The sequence below is a fragment of the Convolutriloba macropyga genome, chromosome 12, assembly GCF_964194025.1.
Source record: "Convolutriloba macropyga chromosome 12, txConMacr16.3, whole genome shotgun sequence".
Classification (NCBI taxonomy): domain Eukaryota; kingdom Metazoa; phylum Xenacoelomorpha; order Acoela; family Convolutidae; genus Convolutriloba; species Convolutriloba macropyga.
In genome coordinates this window covers 29,219,819-29,243,384 of record NC_134479.1, presented here as the reverse complement: position 1 = coordinate 29,243,384, position 23,566 = coordinate 29,219,819, and the positions used below count along the sequence as shown (strand labels likewise).

The 23,566-nt window shown below is 35.0% G+C and overlaps 1 protein-coding gene across 1 annotated transcript in view; it reads left to right on the top strand.

Moving 5' to 3' along the window:
* LOC142350449 (uncharacterized) overlaps positions 1-23,566 on the top strand; it is a 33,334-nt gene that overhangs the window by 5,036 nt on the left and 4,732 nt on the right. The window contains exons 3-9 of the mRNA XM_075402296.1: positions 2,282-2,458; positions 6,357-6,581; positions 9,646-9,870; positions 10,204-10,449; positions 10,755-10,976; positions 13,809-15,152; positions 21,477-21,812. Of these exons, the coding sequence (XP_075258411.1) occupies positions 2,282-2,458; positions 6,357-6,581; positions 9,646-9,870; positions 10,204-10,449; positions 10,755-10,976; positions 13,809-15,152; positions 21,477-21,812 (2,775 nt within the window). The remainder of the gene's footprint in view (positions 1-2,281; positions 2,459-6,356; positions 6,582-9,645; positions 9,871-10,203; positions 10,450-10,754; positions 10,977-13,808; positions 15,153-21,476; positions 21,813-23,566) is intronic.

Below are 23,566 nucleotides of genomic sequence, written 5' to 3'. Positions count from 1 at the left end.
AAATTGAAAAAAAACGGCAAAATTTTTTCCAAGGCTACCCTCAAAGGAAATGGAAATAGGAATAGTTGCCTTGGTATTTTACAAAGATTGTGTTGGTTGTTTTTGGGTGTGTGAAACTTTAGCCAAAACTTAAATCGAAATAGTCAACAATACTTTCGTGTCTTTAAAATAAAATCAACAATATTATTGTTAACACTATTTTCACATATATTTTTTTCAACGATACTTTTTTTACAGATTTTAGCAAAAATGGCGGAATTTTAGGCAAAAATTCTGGAAAATGTGAATAAAATGAACCCAAATTGGTCTAATATTCGCAAAAACTTAAACCTCGATAACTCGCTCTAGAAAACCAAAATAAAAAACCTTTTCAATTCAATATCCTACGCAGGACGGGTTTTTTTAATGATACCACTCACAACTCTCTACGATGAATTGTCAAAATTGTCCGAACAATAAAAACACAGTTGAGTATATAGTTCTTCCCCTCAATAGGGTCTAAAACCAGCCCTACTTTTGACTTTTGCTGTTTGTCCATTAGGAACTTTCAATTGTTTCGAATGTTGTATATCTAGATAATTTTTTAGTTAAAACATCAAAAATGAAAGCTGCGTTTCTGATAATCACAGAGAAAAAATTGAAAAAAAACGGCAAAATTTTTTTCAAGGCTACCCTCAAAGGAAATGGAAATAGGAATAGTTGCCTTGGTATTTTACAAAGATTGTGTTGGTTGTTTTTGGGTGTGTGAAACCTTAGCCAAAAAATTAAATCGAAATAGTCAACAATACTTTCGTGTCTTTAAAATAAAATCAACAATATTATTGTTTACACTATTTTTTCATATATTTTTTTCAACGATACTTTTTTTACAGATTTTAGCAAAAATGACGAAATTTTAGGCAAAAATTCCGGAAAATGTGAATAAAATGAACCCAAATTGGTCTAATATTCGCAAAAACTTAAACCTCGATAACTCGCTCTAGAAAACCAAAATAAAAACCTTTTCAATTCAATATCCTACGCAGGACGGGTTTTTTTAATGATACCACTCACAACTCTCTACGATGAATTGTCAAAATTGTCCGAACAATAAAAACACAGTTGAGTATATAGTTCCTTCCCCCTCAAGAGGGTCGGAACAATAATGATGACATTCAGTTACAACATTCATCAAAAAAATGTACAAGGAGGTAACTATTAGGCCAAAGTCTTGCTGTCAAGTGTCTCAGAGGAATAGATAGAGAATAAGTCAATATTAAAGTGATATTTTAATTTTGCACTTAATTGATAACAGAGATGGATATTATATGCTTATTACAAACCTATTACAGATTGTTTGAGACGACAAAACATCTTACAAAGTTTGTTAGAATTCACTTAACAATGAATTTGTGATATTATGGAGGCTCAAATATGAACTTGACTTTTTTGCTAAAAGTCCTTCATTCTAGCTTTATAAGACTTTTCAACTCTTTTCAACGCTTTTCATGTTGATATTAACACTGGAAACTAAGTAACGCTCTCACAATTTTTTCCCTAAAAACTAGCATATCACAAAACTGATTATTATTGATATTGAAAAAAACATGCTGACTTCATCAACATTTTTATTCACTTTTTAGTATTACAAACGAAAATGGGAACTTCATAGATTTCGAAAAAAAGGAAAAGAGGAAAATTATTGGTTAGGCAACTAATAAGTAATCGCAGACCACAGATGAACAAAATTCAATTTTTAATGTCACAAAAATTTCCTTAATTAGTTACCTGCGTTATGCAATCTAAAACGCCTCTATGTTCACGACATTAAGACTTGATAATTAGATGCCATCTGCTAAAAAGTTGATTGATTGATTGGAACAAACTGACATGACAGTTTTTAAGATTGCACCGTTCATTTTATGATCTTGTTTATGCTTTTCTAAGATTCCATTTAAGGGATTTTTATGACTCATTAAGACAAATTATAACGTAGTTTGGAAAAGAAATTTATCTCTGCTTAATTCTTTTTTGAGCGATTTCTCGCCTATTTTTTGCGTTTGATTTCCCGCCGTTTTGAAATTTTTGACTTAGATTTTGTTTAAATTTCGACTCGCAAGTTTAGCCGTGACGAGCACACGAGACGACATGAAAGGTGTAATCATTAATATTGCACTTAAACTAGACTAGCCCAGTGCCAAAAATGATTGGGTGTCAGGTCTGGGTATTAAATCACCAAATGAGGTATGCACAGATAATTTAACTGCCAACGCTTGTTTTGATCAATCTTGTTTTTCCAAAGATTGGCTGCCTTCTTTCCTGGATCACAACGTGGGAAATGACAGGGACAGTAAGCGTTGTGTTGATATGTCTAAGATCCAAGACGGTGAACAGGAACCCTGGACTATCAAGATAGAATTCGAAGAGCGACATTTCTTCAAAGCTGTTGGCATTTATATCAGTGGCAGTTCGCTCAATGGTAAGCTTGACAAATCCACAGTTTACTTCCTTGCTTTTTTTCACCTGAAAGCATAGCGAACCCACCACTTGCAAATTGTTTAAAAAATCTCGATCGAACCCCGGAACCCCGGTACATCCTGGAAAACAGACTTTCTTGATTTTTTTTTTGCTTTTTCCAACCTGAAACGACTCTCCACAACGTCTTTCAACAATAAATCATCGTTCTGCCTCCTTGTTCCTTTCCAACAAATCTTGTATTCCCAGGCGAGTGCTTCCAAGTACGTGCAAATTTCACGCGAGCGTTTCTAAGATCTTGGCAAGATCTTGCAAGTCCTCGCTTGATTTTTACAGGTTTGATTGAGAGTCGTCGTGTGTCGTGTGGAGTCGTGCACTGGGGAGCAATAATAAAGGTCAAAACCACGTTTTATGGTAGAGAATAATAGGGCTTCTTGTCATCCATAAAACTGACTATGTTGCTACTTTGGAAGAGTTTTCTTGTAATTGTATCTCATTAGACTGATTGTATTCTACAAAGAGTGATTTCAGATTTCCTAAAAAAAATTCAGTCGTTAATATCCCGGAGCTAACCCTCAGAGCATTTCAGCAATGATTCATTGTATTCGAAGTTTACCAATCGCTGAACCATAGCATTTCACGTTTTGCAATGCTAAACATTGCATCAGAATTCTGCTGCTTGTCTGAATAGCATGGCTCGTGTTCTGCTGTGTATCTGAGCAGAATGACTCGTATTCTGCTGTATATCTGAGCAGAATGGCACGTGTTCTGCTGTATTACCGAATAGAATAGCTCGTGTTCTGCTGTTTTGCTGAATAGTATGGCTCGTGTTCTGCTGTATTACTGAATAGTATGGCTCGTGTTGTACTGAATATCAACGTTTAGCAGTATAAACAGAGCAAATTCAGTGGGAAAACTTTGTTAATGAAAACTTTGTTAATGAACGCACGAAAATCTTTCATGTGCGTTTCAAATTTGAATTGAAAATGGCCGCACCAGGTTGCTATTTCAGAAACGCAATTATTTGTAATGATACTCTTCTTTAACCCACGTTTGAGTAGATATTATCTTTTGTCAGTATGTTTCTTCATCAACTGTTTGTTTCATTGATTTATTACAAGTGCGTATTTCTATGTAACAGTTTGAATCAGACCAGTTAAGAAAAATATGATAAAAATTACATTATTTGTGGCACTATTAAAGGTAAAATTGGAGACGATGGTGGGGGTGCGGGCAGGGGGTGTTTGTGAGGTGAGTCTTGTACCCTGTTCCCTATTATCCTCTCCCCTTTCGTTTTTTAATAACCCCTAATTTCTCTCTCTCTCTCTCTCTCATTCTTTCGTTCTCTGCTATCCCCATCTCGCAATACCTCCCCCCCCCCTTCCTCTCCCCCGAACCCCTGTGGATAAAAATGGCTAGTTAACTGTTTAATTTCCAAGTAAACGTTTATCTGACTCGAGAATGATATTCCAGGTGTTCGATCAGCCAACAGAGCTTTCGAATTTTGTGGGCGACCGTGTCGCCGTGGGCACGACAATTCGTCCTGCTGCACCCAGCACCTGAATACGTTGTGTGATCAATTAGAACACAAAGAAAGCTCAATTAAGATTATTATTTTTATTTTGAACATATGGTCATTGTAGACGATGGACAGATAGATGATATGTTGATGAATGATAGAATGATAGCCAATTATAGCCCCCACCCCCGGTCTTTCCCATTATAGCCCCCATAATAATCCCCCGGTCTTTCCCTTTTTAGCCTCCCACCCCCAGTCTTCCCCAATATAGCCCCCCGGTCTTTCCCATTATATCCCCCGGGTTTTTCCCATTATAGCCCCCCAACCCCGGTCTATCCCATTATAGCCCCCAATCCCTTCCTCCAACCCCAGCTTAGTAGTCCGAGAACCAATACCCCTCCCTCCTCCTGCCCCAACATAGAAAACGTGCCATGATATTCAGACTGACAATAGAACATGGGCCCAAAAATTCAGACTGAGCATAGAACATGCGCCATAATATTCAGACTGGCCGTAGAACATGCGCCATAATATTCAGACTGAGCATAGAACATGCGCCATAATATTCAGATTGACCATAGAACATGCACCATAATGTTCAGGTTAACAGAAGAGTAAATGCCATAATTTTCATGGTAACAGAAGAGTAAATGCCATAATGTTCACGGTAACAGAAGAGTAAAAGCCATAGTGTTGGTTAATATTCATAATGAACATACTATAAAATGTCATGACCAGTGTTCTGTGCATACTGGAAGTTACAATGGAAAATTCATGATTCAGTTCTGAGGTGTTATGACACGCAAGTCCGGGATAATCTTTACAACAAATCTGATTGTAGGCTTATTACAACGAAATTAATTGAGTCAATTTGCGCAAAAAATATCCAAATACTTTAATAACCGGCACTCTGTTTTTCGTTTTCCTAGTTCACTTAGTACCCTGTTGTCAATAAAGATACCTGTCAAAATATGATCTCAAACTTGATAAACAGTTAATTATGATTTCAATTGATAATAAAAAGCTTCCTAATATATATATATATATATATATATATATATATATATATATATATATATATGTTTGCAAATATCTTTATTCTCAATAAGCCCAACTTTGTTAGAGCATGTTTATCGACATATTGATTTTTAGAGAGAACGACACCAACTTTTTCTGATTAAAGATTGTTCTTCCATTTGAAAAAAAAAGTTAAAGAGTAGTTACATAGTTTCAGGGCTTTTCACCTTCAGCTTATTATAGCAGATCTAAAGTTGATATATAAAAATAACAAAATAGTTAAAAATGACGATGATTGTAGATTGCTCGTAACAATTATTCAGGAAACTCAAAAAGTAAAATTGTATGCGTATGCACAATGTTGTACAAAAACTGGAAGGCGATAAAGATTTGATTGCCAGATCAACAATACCGCAACACCTTCGAAGTAACTCGGATGTTTTCAAGTGTCCTTTGTATGGCCCGTTGACTATACTTTCTCCGACATTGGATAGTAACGTAACACGTTCCAATGGCCCGTCACATTTCAGGCTTACATTTGTCAGTACAGACTGAAAAGAATTAATTGATCGTACAAAAAAGGTACTTTGCTAAACTTCAAAAAAAATGCAATCAAAACTTGTCTTGAAAATTCGGAATATCGAGCGTGGATTTTAATTTTAGCATATAACTCGATCAGTTTCGACTTTCTTTGTTACTACTTAATACTTGTGTTCAGCCATGATTACTTGTGCGTCATAGCTTTTTGCGAGGAAAACGGCCTGATATGCTGAGAGAGTTGGTTCAATTTTACGTTTTTCGGTTTATTTGTTGATGCTTTATATTGCCAGCAATCGTACTGTCATGCTAAAAATAGAAAATGGTCAACAACAGAAAATGGTCAACAGATACAGAGAAAAAAAAGAGAAAACGCAAGAAAAAAATTACAAAAGAGCGTCGTGCTAGTTGAATGCGATCCGTTGAAAAGATAAAATTCTGATCAGACCAAGTGGGAATTTTAAAATAACATTACCCTCAGATAAGGTTGGAGCTTGTGAAAATATTAACAACTAACCTGAGAATATGGAGAAACACTTAAAGTAGCTCAAAAGTCACATTGCGCAAAAAGTGGATGTATTCATATCAGGCACAACAATGTACGCGAAACAATTGCCAACTTCTTTGATGAAGTATGTAGTGATGTCACAGCTGAGCCATGTTTTCACGCTTTGAGATGAAAAAACTGTCTAAAATAGAAGTACCACAACTGATGAGGATGATCAATAAGATATATTAAGATATGTTTGTTTGAATTAAAGAGGTAAAATGAAATACATAGCCCACTTTATTTGGTAGTGCCGCTTCTCGAAATGTCTCCATATTTCAGATTCCCTTGAAATCATTACATATTCTGTCAGAGTCTGTGACCTGCACGAATGTCAAGAGTGCGATGGACGTCAGGAAGGAATAAAATTCAGAGGACTGATGGGGTGGAATTACGTCATGTGTGAACAAATAGGCTATTACGTCACAATCTCCAACTCTGATCCAGATTTGGAAAGAAGTCGAGCGCAGCTGAGTCTTTGTGAAATAGCACTTTTCGGTCAAAATGGTGAGCAAAAAAATCCTCCTTGCAATTTTTCGGAAATCTTTTATGTCAGAATAAAATCTGAATTCAAAATGGCCGCCCCGATGGCTATTTCATAAACGCAATCATTTATAATGTTACACTTCGTTAACCCACGTTTGAGCAGAAATTATCTTTTGTCAGTATGTTTCTGCTCAACTGTTTGTTTCATTAGTTTTTTTACAAGTGCGTGTTTGTATGTAAAAGTTTGAATCAGTCAGTTAAGGACAAATATGATAAAAGTTATATGAATTGTGGCACTATTAAAGGTAAAATAGGAGAAGATGGTTGGGGTGGGGGTGTTTGTGAGGTTATTCTTATAACCTCTTCCCTCTTATCCTCTCCCCTTTCGTTTATTAATAATCCCTAATCTCTCTCACTCATTCATTCGTTCTCTCGTTCTCTGCTATCCCCATCTCGCAATACCTCGCCCCCTCTTTTCTCCTCACCCCCTGTTGATAAAAATGGCTAGTTAACTGTTTTGTTTCCAAGTACACGTTTTTCTGACTCGAGAATGATATTCCAGGTGTTCGATCAGCCAACAGAGCTTTCGAATTTTGTGGGCGACCGTGTCGCCGTGGACACGACAATTCGTCCTGCTGCACCCAGCACCTGAATACGTTGTGTGATCAATTAGAACACAAAGAAAGCTCAATTAAGATTATTTTTTTTATTTTGAACAGATGGTCATTGTAGCCGATGGACAGATAGATGATATGTTGATGAATGATAGAATGATAGCCAATTATAGCCCCCACCCCCGGTCTTTCCCATTATAGCCTCTTGGTCTTACCACCCACCGATCTTTCGCATTATAGCCCCCCGGTCTTTCCCATTATAGCCACCATAATATCCCCCGGTCTTTCCCTTTACAGCCCCCCACCCCAAGTCTTTCCCATTATAGCCCCCCGGTCTTTCCCATTATAGCCCCCGGGTCTTTCCCATTATAGCCCCCCACCCCAGGTCTATCCCATTATAGCCCCCAATCCCTTCCTCCAACCCCAGCTTAGTAGTCCGAGAACCAATAGCCCCTCCCTCCTCCTGCCCCAACATAGAACACGTGCCATGATATTCAGACTGATCATAGAACATGCGCCATAATATTCAGACTGAGCATAGAAGATGCGCCATAATATTCAGGTTAACAAAAGAGTAAATGCCATAATTTTCATGGTAACAGAAGAGTAAATGCCATAATGTTCAGGGTAACAGAAGAGTAAATGCCATAATGTTCAGGGTTCAGGTAAGAGTAAAAGCCTTAGTGTTGGTTAATATTCATAAAGAACATACTATAAAATGTCATGACCAGTGTTCTGTGCAAACTGGAAGTTACAATGGAAAATTCATGATTCAGTTCTGAGGTGTTATGACACACAAGTCCGGGATAATCTTACAACAAATCTGATTGTAGGCTTATTACAACGAAATTAATTGAGTCAATTTGCGTATCAATTATCCCAATATTTTAATAAACGGTACTCGGTTTTTCGCTTTCCTAGTTCAGTTATTACCCAGTTGTCAGTACAAGTTCCTGTCAAAATAAGATCTCAAATTTGATAAACCGTTAATTATGATTTCAATTGATAATAAAAAGCTTCCTAACATATGTATGTTTGCAAATATCTTTATTCTCAATAAGCCCAACTTTGTTGGAGCATGTTAATCGACACATTGAATTTGAGAAAGAAAGACACCAACTTTTTCTGATGAAAGATTGTTCTTCTATTTGAAAAAAAAGTTAAAGAGGAGTTACACAGTTTCAGGGCTTTTCACCTTCAGCCCATTATAGCAGATCTAAAGTTGATATATAAAAAAAACAAAATAGTAAAAATTGACGATGATTGTAGTTTGCTCGAAACAATTATTCAGGAAACTCAAAAAGTAAAATTATATGCGTATGCACAATGTTGTACAAAAACTGGAAGGCCATAAAGATTTGATTGCTAGATCAACAATACCGGAACACCTTCAAAGTAACATAGATGTTTTCAAGTGCCCTTTGTATGGCCCGTTGACTATACTGTCTCCGACATTGGATAGAAACGTAACACGTTGCAATGACCCGTCAAATTTCAGGCTTACATTTGTCAGTACAGACTGAAAAGAAGTAATTGATCGTACAAAAAAGGTACTTTGCTAAACTTCAAAAAAAATGCAATCAAAATTTGTCTGGAAAATTTGGAATATCGAGCGTGATTTTTAATTTTCGCATATAACTCGATCAGTTTTGACGTTCTTTGTGACTACTTGTTACTTGTGTTCAGCCATGATTATACTCGTGCGTGTCACGAGGAAAACGGCCTGATATGCTGCTCTGAGAGAGTTGTTTTAATTTTACGTTTTTAAGTTTATATTTTGATGTTTTACAATGCCAGCAATCGTAATGTCATGCTAAAAACAGAAAATGCTGAACAACTGTCTAAAATAACGGTTATTGATAAAATCAAAAAACCATCTCTTTTGTTTTCCAGGAGGATTATCAATTTTTTTTCAGCTTTGTGAACTTATGTATGAGTCTAGCGCAGAGAACACAGTTTTAATGCAAAAGCAGAAACTTGAGAAAACAGAAAAAACGGCAGATACAGAAAAAAAAGAGAAAACGCGAGAAAAAAAATACAAAAGAGCGTCCTGCTAGTTGATTTCGATCCGTTGAAAAGATAAAATTCTGATCAGACCAAGTGAGAATTTTAAAATAACATTACCCTCAGATAAGGTTGGAGCTTGTGAAAATATTAACAACCAACCTGCGAATATGGAGAAACACTTAAAGTAGCTCAAAAGTCACATTGCGCAAAAAGTGGATATATTCATATCAGGCACAACAATGTACGCGAAACAATTGCCAACTTCTTTGATGAAGTATGTAGTGATGTCACAGCTGAGCCATGTTTTCACGCTTTGAGATGAAAAAACTGTCTAAAACAGAAGTACCACAACTCATGAGGATGATCAATAAGATATATTAAGATATGTTTGTTTGAATTAAAGAGGTAAAATGAAATACATAGCCCAGTTTATTGCCGCTTCTCGAAATGTCTCCATATTTCAGATTCCCTTGAAATCATTACATATTCTGTCAGAGTCTGTGACCTGCACGAATGTCAAGAGTGCGATGGACGTCAGGAAGGAATAAATTTCAGAGGTCTGATGGGGTGGAATTACGTCATGTGTGAACAAATAGGCTATTACGTCACAATCTCCAACTCTGATCCAGATTTGGAAAGAAGTCGAGCGCAGCTGAGTCTTTGTGAAATAGCACTTTTCGGTCAAAATGGTGAGCAAAAAAATTAATCCTCGCAATTTTGCATGCAAAAATGATTCACCTCAAACCAGTAATAAATTTGACCTCTACCCTGTTGCCATTTATCTATTCATTCATGCTCCGTTCAATTTCCTGGATGCAGATGCTGTGTTTTTTACTTCCCCCCAGTTACAAATTGTATGGTGTTATGGGAGGCACGAACGAAAAGCTTTATCCATCCATTTTACATAATGATTTTCCGGGACAACTCCGAATGGTTATCTTGTAAGATCTTACAAGATAACCATCCAGTATCGCCCAGGGTTAATACGGGGCATAATGCAGTGCGAAGAATTGTACTTTTAGTGGCACCGAGAGGGAAGAAAATGGTGTCAATTCCTGAAGCCACACTCTCTGGAAAGACAGAAGCTTCCGGTAACAATAGTGCACTACAATATCTAATGGACCAGAAAGACCAAACAGAAATCAGCCGATGTTTTACAATTTCCGAAAGAGTTGAAACTGTATTCAAGTCTGAAGAAATTTTGTTCCATTTTGAAGTGAAGCAGATCGTAGCATTTGTTCAAGTTCTGGCTCCAAACGATCCGTCAGGTTAGAACATTTGCAGTTTAGCGATGCATTTTTATATTGTTAAGTTTAAACGTAGCCCCCCCCCCCCACCCCGGAAATTCTGGAATAGTTTTCTTATAATAATCGCACTAACCCTACAAAGTTGTCTTGCAAGTAGTTTTTGTATCCTTTGGGAGACAACATGCAAGTTCTTGCACGTTTAAGTCGGAGTTTATACAATCTCCGACTTAAACGTGCAAGAACTTGCATTCAACTTGAAATTTCTTTCAAGACAACTGTTCCACTTGTATTCATATATAATGATAGATACTTTGATATCTTTTCAGCTCTTGAGATGAATTTCATTCAAGTCTCCCAATGTTTTGACGATGGAAACAACACCTGTATACCTTGTGGGTCCCTTATCTCCTCGTTGCCAAGTGTTTGGATCTCTGTTAAATGCAGTGACGATAGGCCCTCAACTCACCTCAAGTTTTCTGTTCAGCCTGCCATTGGCGTTGAAAGAGCAGCGGAAAAGTTGTTCATTTGTTCAGTTGAAGTTATTGGAAGTTCGTATGACTTTTTAAAACAGAAGTTACAAAACAGTTCTTCTTTTCAGTCAGTGGACAAGGAAAATACATAAATTAAACACTCATTATCAACAATCACTAATAATAATGGTAGAATTATTCTTCCCGGGTCGAGGTTTGGCCAAAAAATAATGTAAGATTAGCGGTGAAAAGCGGTGAAAAAAACTTTTTTCACCGCAAAGCGCCCGCATTTTTTAGCGCTGAATGCGGTGAATTTTTGCGATTTTAGCGTTGAAATTTTTTTTTTCACTGCATTCACCGGATTTCTTACAAAAAAAAGAAAATTCCCTCCAGAGTTTCGAACCTCTCGCCTCCTGCATTTCAACAATTCTTATTCCACTGCGCCATCGGTCACTTCCTTCAATCATATTTCCTGTGAACATAAGAAAAGCGTTGAAATTAGCGCGGTGATTATTTGTAAGATTTGCAATTTTAGCGGTGAAAGTTTTTTTTCACCGCGTTCTGCTCGTAGCGCTAAAAAATTTTTTTCACCGCGTTCTGCTCGTGGCACTGAAAAGATTTTTTTTACCGCTTATGCGGTGAAAAAAATTTTCACCGCTCAAAACTTTTTTATCACCGCATTCATCGCATTGAACGCAAATCTTACACTTTTACTCAAATTCACCGCAAATCTTACATCGTTTACTGATTTTAAGCGGTGACACCTCGACCCGGGATTTGCCATTTCCGATATATATGAAAAGCTTAGGAAAGAAAAAATTATTTTCTGATCTAGACAATGTATAAATTTCAAGAAAAGTAAAAATTAGCTGTCATCACTGATCTGGCCCGAAAAAATGAAAATGTTAAAAACTTTGTTGTGGTTTCCTTTGTTTCATGTCAGATCAAAATTTTCAGCATGCATTAAGCGTAAATGAAAAAAATGTATAATAACAATCTAAAGAATAAACAAATAAAAATCTATCGATGCACAAGCGATTTTATCGTTGTCAAATAACAGGAAAAGTTTAAAGCACAAAGTATAGACAACTTATTTCTGATTACTTATAACTATCTTTTTTTCTTCAATTTTTGTCATTTGTCGTTTCCTGAAAACAAGAAGTAAAGACAATAGAGAAAAATATGCTATAAGAAGTTGATTCATAATTGTGATATAAAAAAAAGAACACAATTTATGTTTCTAGCTCAACTATTTGGTCCCAGTTTTAATTAGTTTTTTTAAAAAAGTTCTGCTTGCACTCTCTCTTCACAATACTAATTCACATTATATGTTTTATTATACTGCACTAAAACATTCTTCCTCGGGAAACAGATCATCTATTAAACAAATGCTTACATTTGAAACTATGACTTAGTGTTATAAAATTTTTGATAACTTTCAGTTTTCTTTCAGTTCAAATTAAACGATGATTGATTTAACTGCTCTATAATTATTCATCTCTAACCTCTTTTTGGGTTGGAAGCGAAACCACCTTCTATAACATAAGCCAAAAGCAACTATAATTAGTGAGCTAGCTCAAAATATTGGGAATGCAAAAATAAAGGAGGAACAAAAAATGCTTCACATTGAACACATAGATAACTCAAGCACTTTTAAAAATCTGATTTGAGAGATTTCTTTGTTTGGTAGATTGTTTTTATTAAATGCCATCTTGTATTCAATGTTTTTCCTAATTTTTTGAGCAAATGTACGTTTATAAAAACCATATTTACTAACAGAGCGCAAGCCTTAAAATTGTTGCCAATTAATACGAAAAACGTCGAGTCACAAATAAAAAAAACAGCTTATATCTATCGTACAAGAAACAAAAACAAAAAATCAAAAGGTTTTATTAGAGGCTATTTACATTTGTAAGATAAACGACTACTCTAAATTTTGAGTTTCAATCTCAACTAATGGGTCTGATTAAGCTGTTTGTTTCAATTGAAATCTGCTTTTTTTCTCTTTACAATAAGGGTTTACAATGTTTTTCATGATTTGCTTCATTAATATGTTCTTCCTCGGAAAAGAGGTCACTTATGCAAAAAATAGTTGACTTTTTAAATAAGACTTACAGTTTTGAACTTTGTCATGTCTTCTAGTTGTCTTTGATTCAAACTGTACTATAACTGCTGTAAAAAATTTTCATTTGTGTTCCTCTCTAACTCCTTTATAACCTGCCGAATCGAGCTTCTTATGTAACTTTTTTAAAACAGTTAAAAAAGAAACTGGTCTTCAAATATAAAGCTGTGTAGCATCTATTTGAACTCAGTATCAAAATTCAAATGTGAAGGTCTTTAATTGAATGATGATTTTTGTTCCGAAAATACAATTTTTTGTACAGCATAGATAAGTTTGCAACGGTTGCGCTTAATCTTGTGTCTAGCAAATGGCACGAGTTTTCTTAAATCTGGCAATTTTTGTTCATTTCTGCCCGATTACACTGACTAATGAAGCGGCTAATGAGGCTGAAGTGTTTTAATTAAATCTGATGTTAAGATGCCCTAATTGAAAGTCTAATTGGCCTTAAAAATTTCCGTATGGAGCTTGCGTTTTCTGAATTTTCTTGATCAAGGCTTTTAGAAGATTTCTGAGGAAGTAAGGTCTTTTTTGAGATGTTAATCATTGTTTTTTTTTGTCCTTTTGTGTATAAAGAAAGAATTTTAGAAATTTCTTTCTGATTTAGAAATTGACTTCTTCGACTCCGTCCTGTTTTTATATCGCAAGGAAAATGAAGCAACCAGAACCATATTTGATCGTTATTTTTATTAGCAAACAAGGATTTTTGTTTCCTATCGGAGTGACCGAACGACGTCAACTTGATCGCAATCGGTTCAATTGTGTATTTCCATTCATCTTTTTTTTCACAGGAGACGTCGAACCTGAGTTCAAGCAGATAACAATAGATGACGTCACAGAGTCAACAATCTCACTCTCACTTAAGCTGAGCCTCCCGGATGTTACTGTTAACGTCACAATAAAATTACCTACCAGTTCACTGGTGACATTTTCTGGCACTGTCGACAGCAACTTAACTTTTCAATTTGTATCGGACAATTTAAAACCCGGAACTACGTATACAATTTTGCTGGAACCAAAATTTGAAGAGTTTCTTGGCGATCCGAGCGAAGTTGCTGTTACGACGAAACTGGCCAATTTGCTCGTTGAAGTTGTCGATACTTTTCGAATCGAAACTGTCACTGATGGTTCTACTTATTATCCTGATTCAACCGATGGCCCTGAACCAGATTTGATCAATGAAGGTGGATCCGATGAAGATCTAGATCCCTATTACATGGAAACTTGGATCAAAGTTAAAACATCAATTGATGGACAGTTTGATAACATTACGCTTACACTCGAGCCCGGATTTGTTTCCTTTTTCGAAGAATTTTCGTCGAACGTAATTGTTTTCACAGTAACTGATCTTACTCCAGGACAAGTCAATAAACTGACCACAACCGTTCAAGCCGGGCCTTGGTCTGTTGAAGACGTTCAAAATGTTCAACTGCGACCAGCTCGTCCCATTTTGATTTCAATGGAAACCAAAATTGATAACTCGATTCAAATTGCACTTCTCAATGAAGGAATGGGGGCTACAATTACGTTTCAAATCCATGATGATGTATTTATATTATCGAGTGCAGTTGAATCTTTCGAGAAGTACAAATATATAAGAGTCAATTCTACTTTTTTCGGCCGGAAGTTTAGAGCTTTTGTGTCGATAAATGGGTTCCAAAGTCGACCACTGAAACTTCTGCTGAATGAAATTACCTTTTCTGACGTGAGTTTTCAGTCTTTCCAAGAAGGTCCAGACTTATATATGGTTGTCAATTTCACGACGAATAGTCGCAGTTTTGACGAACTACGAGTAGTTTTAGATCCCGATCCGGAACCTGGTTTAAGAACGTTTTCCGCTCCGGAAACTGAATCTGGAAGTTTTCGGTTGGACAGGGTCTACTGTGGACGTGACGTCATTTTCAAAATGTCGCCATACGCTGGATATTCGAACGTTGGCCCGGGTTTCGAGACAGTTATCAGCGTGGATCCCTGCGCTGATTTTTCACGGATGCAGGAGAAAGTTTTGCTGGTTCATAATTTTCAATCAATGAAGATCACTGTGACTATTCCCTTCAAAGGCGATGCACCCACAATACACATCTCATTTACAGATCCCACTCGTCAAAATGAGAATTTCTTTCTGACAAGCTCACGTTAGTTGAGAGTTAAATAGTTGCACATTTTTGAACTGTTTTGGATCCTTTTTTTAATAAATTTTATGGCTGACTACAAAATTTCTAGAAAAAAGCGAGCCTTAGTTTTTTTTCTAACGTTTTAACGATTTTTTCACAGTTTCACAGTTTATCGAAAAAGTGTTTTTGGGGCATATCAATACAGAAGGTGAGAGCAGAAACAAAAAAAAGAGGATGTGGAACGGCTATATAAAATCCAAATCACATCGATTTCACTTATACAGGCTACAATTGTTAATAAAGTTCAGGTTTCAAAAAAATTAATTATTTTACATTTTTCAACACCATTGACAATAAAAAAACTAATAATTATTATTTACTTTGCACCTTTCAAGACACAATCCTCAAAACGAACTTATTTTTGAAATAAGCAGTCAATTTCATTGACAAAGAGATTAAAAGTTTCCTTAACTAATTGTTTCGACCCTCTGAGGGGGAGGAACTATATACTCAACTGGGTTTTTTAGACAACTTTGACCGATCGATATATTCATCGTAGATAGTTGTGAGTATATCATTAAAAAGCCGGTCCATTGTAGAATATGGAATTAAAAAGATTTTTTCGAATTTTGTTTTCTAGTGGTTTCTATTGTGGTTTAAATTTTTGTGAGTATTAGACCGATTTGCGTTATTTTTATTCACATTTTCCGGAATTTTTCGAAAAATTTATTCAATTTTGCTGAAAATATGTAAAAATTGTTAAAAAATAGTACTATTGATCTAATTGTTAAAGACAAAAAAGTATTGCTGACTATTTTCATTTTATTTTTTTGACCAAAATTTTGGTTAAATATTTCAAAGTTCCGCCTTTTTCATCAAAAATAAGCTACTTTAGTCCACTTTGAATAAATTTACCGGAAGTACACACCCAAAAACAACTAACACAATCTTCATAGACTACAATGGGAGATAAGGCTACTTCCATATCCGTTGAGAGTTGTCTGGAATTGATATTTTTCCGTTTTACTCTTTGATTTACTCTATGATTATCGAAAACCCAGCATATAGTTTTGATCATTTAACTAACAATTAACCTAGATCCATAACATTGGAAACAATTGAGGGTAAATGAACATTAGAAACAATTGGGGCAAAAAAAAACAATGGCCTATTGCACTTTGCCACTTTTTTTCTTTATTTGGTCAACTTGTAGCCGAGTGTCACCAAAGAAGGAATACTTCTTCTTCTGCCTTCTACTGAATTAAAATTTAATCATTTTTGCAGTTTTAAGCGTTAAGTTGTGTTCTTCTGGCTTTGACGCTACTAAATTTTGCAATTTGTTGTTTGATTTTTAGGCGCTGGACCCTTTTTCAAGTGTTTTTTCTCGCTTTTTCTCGTTATCGTATAAAATACAGTTTTTAATTGCCTTATTGGCGTCAAAAATAAGGAAAAATAGAACATATAAAAGTCTTTAGAGGCACAAATTTTGGTTTTAACGGCTTCGACACCCCTTTCTCGAAAATTTTTTTTCATTTGTCTTTAACTATGGTTTTCACTTTGTCTTTTTAGTCGCTTGAAATTTGCTGGATAACGACCGGTCTCATTAGGTTTTTTGGAGGAAAAAATGAGCCTATATTCTGATTTGAAATGATAGCTGATGACTTTCTAGACTTTGAAAACAATTGTTTTCAAAAATTTAAAAAAAATCACTTCAACTTTGCATTTTTTAAAAATATGTACGGAATCTAATGTTTTTAAAGAATTTGCTATGAATTTACTGGCTTCGACAAAAGTTTTTTTCCAAAAAGTAAACTAATTTTAAATTTTTTTCTATATTTGACGTTTTTTTTTATAGACAAAAGACTTATTCTGAAAAAATACGTTCTCGAAAATTTCTTCCTATGGATTAATAGACGTACCTATTTAACTATTTAATTTTGTAGCTAATGGCTTTCATGACTTTGAAAATTTGTTTTCGAAAAATAAAAATATATTTCATAATTTTTCATTTTTTCTATCTGTTGTCTACTTTTTACCTAGTCTCATTAATGAGAAGCCACATAGCACATTTTTGAGTTTATCGAAGAAGGCGCAATCAAACTTGTTTGGAGGGGCGAATTATGCCCGACGGCTTCGACAGCTTTTTCTCGCAATTTATAATTGAAATTTTGTGTGTTGTCTCTATTTGTTGTTCTTTTTGTAACAGTATAATATTGTATAGTGACAGGTGTTAATGCTCTCCTATAGAGACATTAGAGGCATAGATTATTGTGAAACATTTAGTTGTTATAAATTAATATCTAATGGTTTTCATTACTTTTGAAATTAATTGTTTCCAAAAAATATATGCGATTTTTTTAAACTTGCTGATTTTGTTCTTTTGTCTAATTGTTGCCAAGGCCTATTACGGACTGATCCCAAATGCTTTCAAATAAATAAAGTTTTTTGTTTATTTTCAGTTTTATCTGACGCTATCTTGACTTTGTTATTTAAAAAATTTTTTTAAATGGATATAAAGTTTTTGATGTAAATAATGTTTGTTGCCCTTTTTTGATTTTGTATTTCGTCTAGCCTTGCTTTCTTAATTATGGCAAAATGCATCAATTGAATGCGGCCTTTTTTAGTCCACCGGATTATTTGCGTTGGAGGCACTCTTCTTGTCCATACACCAACTTTTCTGAAAAATCGTTTAGTTTTTTGGGTTGTTTTATCTGTCCCTCATTTGATAGACAATTATGAAATGTGATGAACTTTATGTGCAATTGCACATTACCGAACCTCCTTGTTTTATTTAATTTGCTACTGAAATGCAGATATTCTAAAATATAATGAAAACACCAAAAACTTGATGCAAGCTGATACTGTCAATTGTCATATGCATATGTAGTGATTTCTGCTGCTTTTTCAGACGCTTTTTGGTTAGGGCTCGGTTAAGACGCAAGGAATGCTAATACTGCTATATCTTGCTGAAGGATGTTGTTCTTGCAAACTTTTGCAAGGTTAACATCTTGAATTGATAAGAGCAACATCGAGTCAATTTAGCAAGACGAGTTAGTTACCAATTAACACTGTAACCCTAATTTTACAAATTTTGAATGAAATTTAGACTCATAAAATAACTTGCCAATGGAGCATTGCCAGAACATGCAACTTAATAGCCCATAGTGCTAACGAAAACTGTAGAACAAAAATCACCGATGTTAGTGAACACTTCAAATTGTATATAACAATTGCCATTGTCCAAAAAATTGATTAAGCGTAATAATTTTTTTGGCGTTTTTCACGACCCATGTTTTAGGATTATACTTGCAAGCAAGAAAGGAAACGAGGGACGCTAGGCTAATTTAGTTCATATTTTCATTCAAAAATTGGGCATATATTACGCCAGTTTTCTCAAAGAACTATAGACAAAAAAATAGGACAAACTTTTGTCACTCAATACCACGCCCCAGTTCAATATTTGTCTTACTATAACTAACATTTTTCAAAAATGCAGAAATATAATAAAACCTGACGTTGATTAAACTAATTCATGTTAACCAAGGAGAACTAGGAAAATGTTCAAGCTTGTCTGGGTTCAAATTAAAGAACTTTTGGAGAAAATTGATAGTTGAACTATTAAATTGTTCTTTCTAACAAATGCTGGAACCAAGAAATTTCACTTCAATAGAAATAAGATACAAAGAGAGTTTAAAATATTACAATTTTTTGATGTAGAGACACTGTTTACGCTGTGCTGTTGTAACATTTTCAAATTTCTCTATTTTGTTTTTTTTGTTACAATTGGTATCAATTTTTATCATTCTTATCATTTATTGGCACCGCCGCCATAGTGAAGATTTTATTGATCAGATTGATCTAGTTTTTCTCAAATTCGAGCAATTCTTTTTTTTACTGCTTGATCACGCACCAAGCTATATTGTTTCCTGTTAACTTCTACCACCTGAGAACGGGACGTAAACTCTACGTACGCATTTTGTACGGATTTTTTCGTCGTTTGTTTATTTGACATTTTATTTGAAAATGAGGAGCCGGTTGAAAATCTGAACTGAATAGCATTTTTCTTAAATCAAATTTTCTCCATCTCCCTGTTAAAAGGGGGGTCTTATTGTTATTTTTCGTGCTAAATATCTGGTGATCTGCTGGCTTTCAGGTTTTTGATTTACAAGAGATAAAGTTCTATTAGCGAAAAAATTTATTGTTTTCACTTCACAAACGCTTATTATTGTATAATGAAAGAGCAACAGTACAGAAGCAAAAGTAGGCGCAATTTTGAAAAAACACGAAGTGAATTATTTTTCCTTTAATTTTTGATCGATCAATTTTGATCTAATTGTCGAGCCACTCCTTGAATTTCAAATTACATAAAACTCAGAATTTTTCTTACCAATCCAGTCAAAAAGTGAGTAATATTCCACTTAAATCTAACATTGTTTTTAGTTTCAAGTGCTGCTTTTTCAGTGCACTGAGTATTGATCTTTTGCAATATTATTAGAGAAATTCAGCATTTTTTCAAGAATAAATCTCAACTCTTAATCAGCACTGAATCAGTCAAATTGCAAGTCTTGGATCACTACTGTATCAGAGCTCTGATCATGTCATTTGTAGACTTTGCACGACTTGACAAGTCTTGAGTCAAATCTTGGCTTACACTTGGCAAGTCTTCGCAATTCTTAAGCAAAATTTTGGCATGTCTTGACAAACGTAAAAATTGCGCTTAAAGGCAAAATTATCCGGGTAATTGACATAAAAAGGATTGGAATCTGTCAAAATAGCCGGGAAATTGACACAAATTGATCGCAAAATTGTCAAAAAAAATAGCTGCTCAATTGTCCAAAAAAGGTCCGAAAAGCGCAAAAAAATAGCTGCTAGAAATACAAATAAACTACAGGTACTATTTTTACTGCTGAAAGACTATTTCTCGGTACCCCTGTACATTAATTTAGGTTCAATGGTGAAAAAAGCATTAGCCAACAAAATTACCCCCAAGAGTTATTCTTCGTGGTTTGGGAGCCTAAATCGTAAATAACTTCTGAGATATTGAGAAAAACGGAGATTAAACATAGTTCATTAGTTTGGGCTTGAACATTGTTTAAAATAGCCGGGTAATTGAGAAAAAACGGTTGGGAAATTGTCAAAACAGCCGGGAAATTGACACAATTTGATCGCGATATCGTCAAATATAATTGGTAAAATGTCCAAAATATATCCAGAAAACAGCCGATAAATAGCCGTTAACAAATAGCCGTTAAAATACAGCTAACTGACTAATTCTTGATACCCCCGTAAAATAGTTTAAGTTCAATGGCCAAAAAAGTATTAGCCATGAAATTCACTCCAAGACTGAACTTTTGCTGTAAAGGAGTCTAAATTGTGAATAACTTCTCAGATATTGAGAAAACGAGATAAAGCATAGCTCTTTAGATTGGGCTTGAACAGGGTTTAAAATAGTCTATATGAATTAACACAAGTCGTCATATGTTAAGATTACAAAGCCGACGAGTACACATATAAAGTTCAGTTTCGTGAACCAGCTCTCATAAAAGTTCATCAAAATATGTCACTATTACTGATCATAACTGCTCCTGGAAGAGTTCCTGTGTCAGAGCACAGATCTTACAGCTTCTTATTATTGGGAGGCGTCAATGATAATAAGTCAATGATGGCGGCTGTGACACCGAAACTTCAGTCGCCAAAATCAGGCTTGGGCCCTTAAAAACCGCGGTAATGTCCTATTTTTAGAAGTAATGGGATCGCTTTTTTGATATTTTTCCTGACAAAAAACCAACGATCTCAAAAAAATTGGATTTGGATAAACGACAAAGTAATCGAAATCAAAACCAGAAATCAGCCCAAAACGCCTAAATGGGTGCTAAGCGCGTTTAAGGACTTTCTCTTACGGCCCGCTACAATTCCTCTGAACTCGCTTTTATCAAAGCAACAACTCACAATCAGATTTCAGGTTGAGATGTCAATCAAAATTGTACGGCTATGTAAGTTTTTCATTTTTGTATGAACAACAATTTGTCAGTGGTCATGTGAAACGAGGGATGAAGATAAGGCTGTTTTGCAAAGAGCTGAAATCCTCTACAGGTCAATGTTGTGGTGATAAAATTTTCTTTAACTTGTGCAGAAATTGGATAAGTCCTGAATAACAACCTCATCAAAAAAGCAATAAAACTTCAACCCATTAAGCAAACATTTTTGAGTCATTGTATTAGGTTGGCAACTACCCAACCTGTAGCGTAAATGTGCACGCAATTGATGCGCACGCAATTGGGGCGTACGAAGAGTGCTGATTTTACCTAACAGCGATTACTTTCAAGTTAATATTATTTTTTTCAGCTGGATTCCACGGAGAATATAACGCAAATGACACAAACATTTTCAGCCTTGATAGACACTGCACATTGACTGACAGACACAAGCCTATTGCTGATTTTGAGTACGAAGTTGCAATCACCATTGTTGGATCCAATGGCAAAACGCAGGAATTAGCTCCATACTACTATAACTACTCAGTACCGGTTCCCGATAACCGTGGTTGTATTACCATCAGAGCAGATACTGGCGCCGAGCCAGATTTGATACGATGTTTCATTGAATGGAAAGAAGATGAGAGTATAAAAATGGTATACGGATACCTGGTAAATGTTGACTTTTGGGAAACGCCAAAATCAGGTCAGCAATCATGACTTTTTTTACCTTTTTTTACTCACTGTTGTCCGTAAGTTATAAATATAATTAACCTTCAGCTGAAGTTTTCAACAAACCTGCGCAAAACGTGCACGTGGTACTTGCTTTTCAACAGCTTATCTCAAAAACATGTGAAACATCCCTATGCATAATGATGCGCTACGGCGTAAGATAAATGGCGTAAGATAAAAAACCTAAATAAATTAAATTAAGCTATGCTGCACTAAGAAAAGTTGTGAGACCTGCCTTTAAAGAACAATTCGTCAAAACAACAGAATGGGTAAAATTCAACAATTAATTTTTATTTTTGAAAACTATTTTTTTCTAGGTGATTAAACCCATAAGGCATCAATTGAAATCATTTAAAAGGGTCGTATAATCCCCTTGAGGTGTAATTTTGGGAGTAATTAGGACCTGTCGTTATCCAGCCAATGTCATACAACTACAATATGAACATAAAACGCGCAGAAAACAGGCGTCCTAATACTACAAAAAACAACGAATACGGGCCGAACTCCAAATTTTACAAAGAATTTTACGGAACTACAGTATTGAAACCATTAAAACTGTGGGACATTAAAATCAATATCAGTAATGTTCAAAAAATTTACCAATAAATTATATTTGTATGGTTTAGAGCCTCAATTACTTGATGGACGAAATCAAGAAAAGCGGTAGGTTAAAAAATCCCTTTTACTGAATTTATTTAATTTGAAAGTTGTTAAAACCAGTAGCCATCAAATAAAATATTTAAATTGGTTCGCTGTTTTTCTAATTGAAGGTCTTGGAGATATTTGATTCTCCGGAATATGTTGAACAACTACAAAAAAGACGACAACTTTGTTGAAAAAAAAAAGTTCTGATATATGTTTCAAGAAAACGATGTCGCAGCCGTCAAAATCAGAAAAAGCTACCAATAATTTTAAACATTTTCCAATGCAAATTCCTTGAGAGCAAATTGGACCTATCAGTAATGTGATATTTTGTATACCTCCAAATTTGGCAAATTTGAAAAATCACAATGTTTTTCGAAAAGGTGTAGTACGAAAGCCAAGAAAAAATTAGTTAACAAAACCAATTATAGAAATAAAAAAAGTTATTCAACATGGAAAAGAGGATTGAGCTGATTTTATGGCGAATTGGCTGCAAGTTGACATGAGTAATATAAAAAGGATGCAAAGTTCAAAACTATCTCCTATTTTTCAAAAACAACTGCAATAAATGACTCTTGATTTGAAATCAATAGCGCCGGTAATTAACGTTAAAGGAAAATTAATTACAAAAATTGCTTTGAAAAAAAGACCGCGCCACAGCACAGTCCCAATAACATTTCATTATGAGAGCTCACGAAGTGAACAAAACTAGCCACGATTTAGCTGTGCATCCTGCTAAAGACGAATTGTTCCAAATATTCACAAAATACATGATTTGGCAACCGAAGTTTTTCAAATCTCAAAAATAATTAATGCATTTTAGACACATATCTAATGAAATTAACAAAAAACGGGCAAATGTTTTAATTCAAGAGTTTTCCAGCTTAAATGAATTCGTGGGCCACATTATTTTCACGATTATGATGGATTCATATCACGCTCCACTGGCTGGCTTCGAGGCATGGGCAAAACGGCCTGCAATGTACGGTCTTTCAGACTGATACATTGGTTAATTTTTAGTAAAAAGCCGTTTTTTGCAAATTAACGTCACTTTATTCTCCTTTCATAATTTGACTGAACAATCAA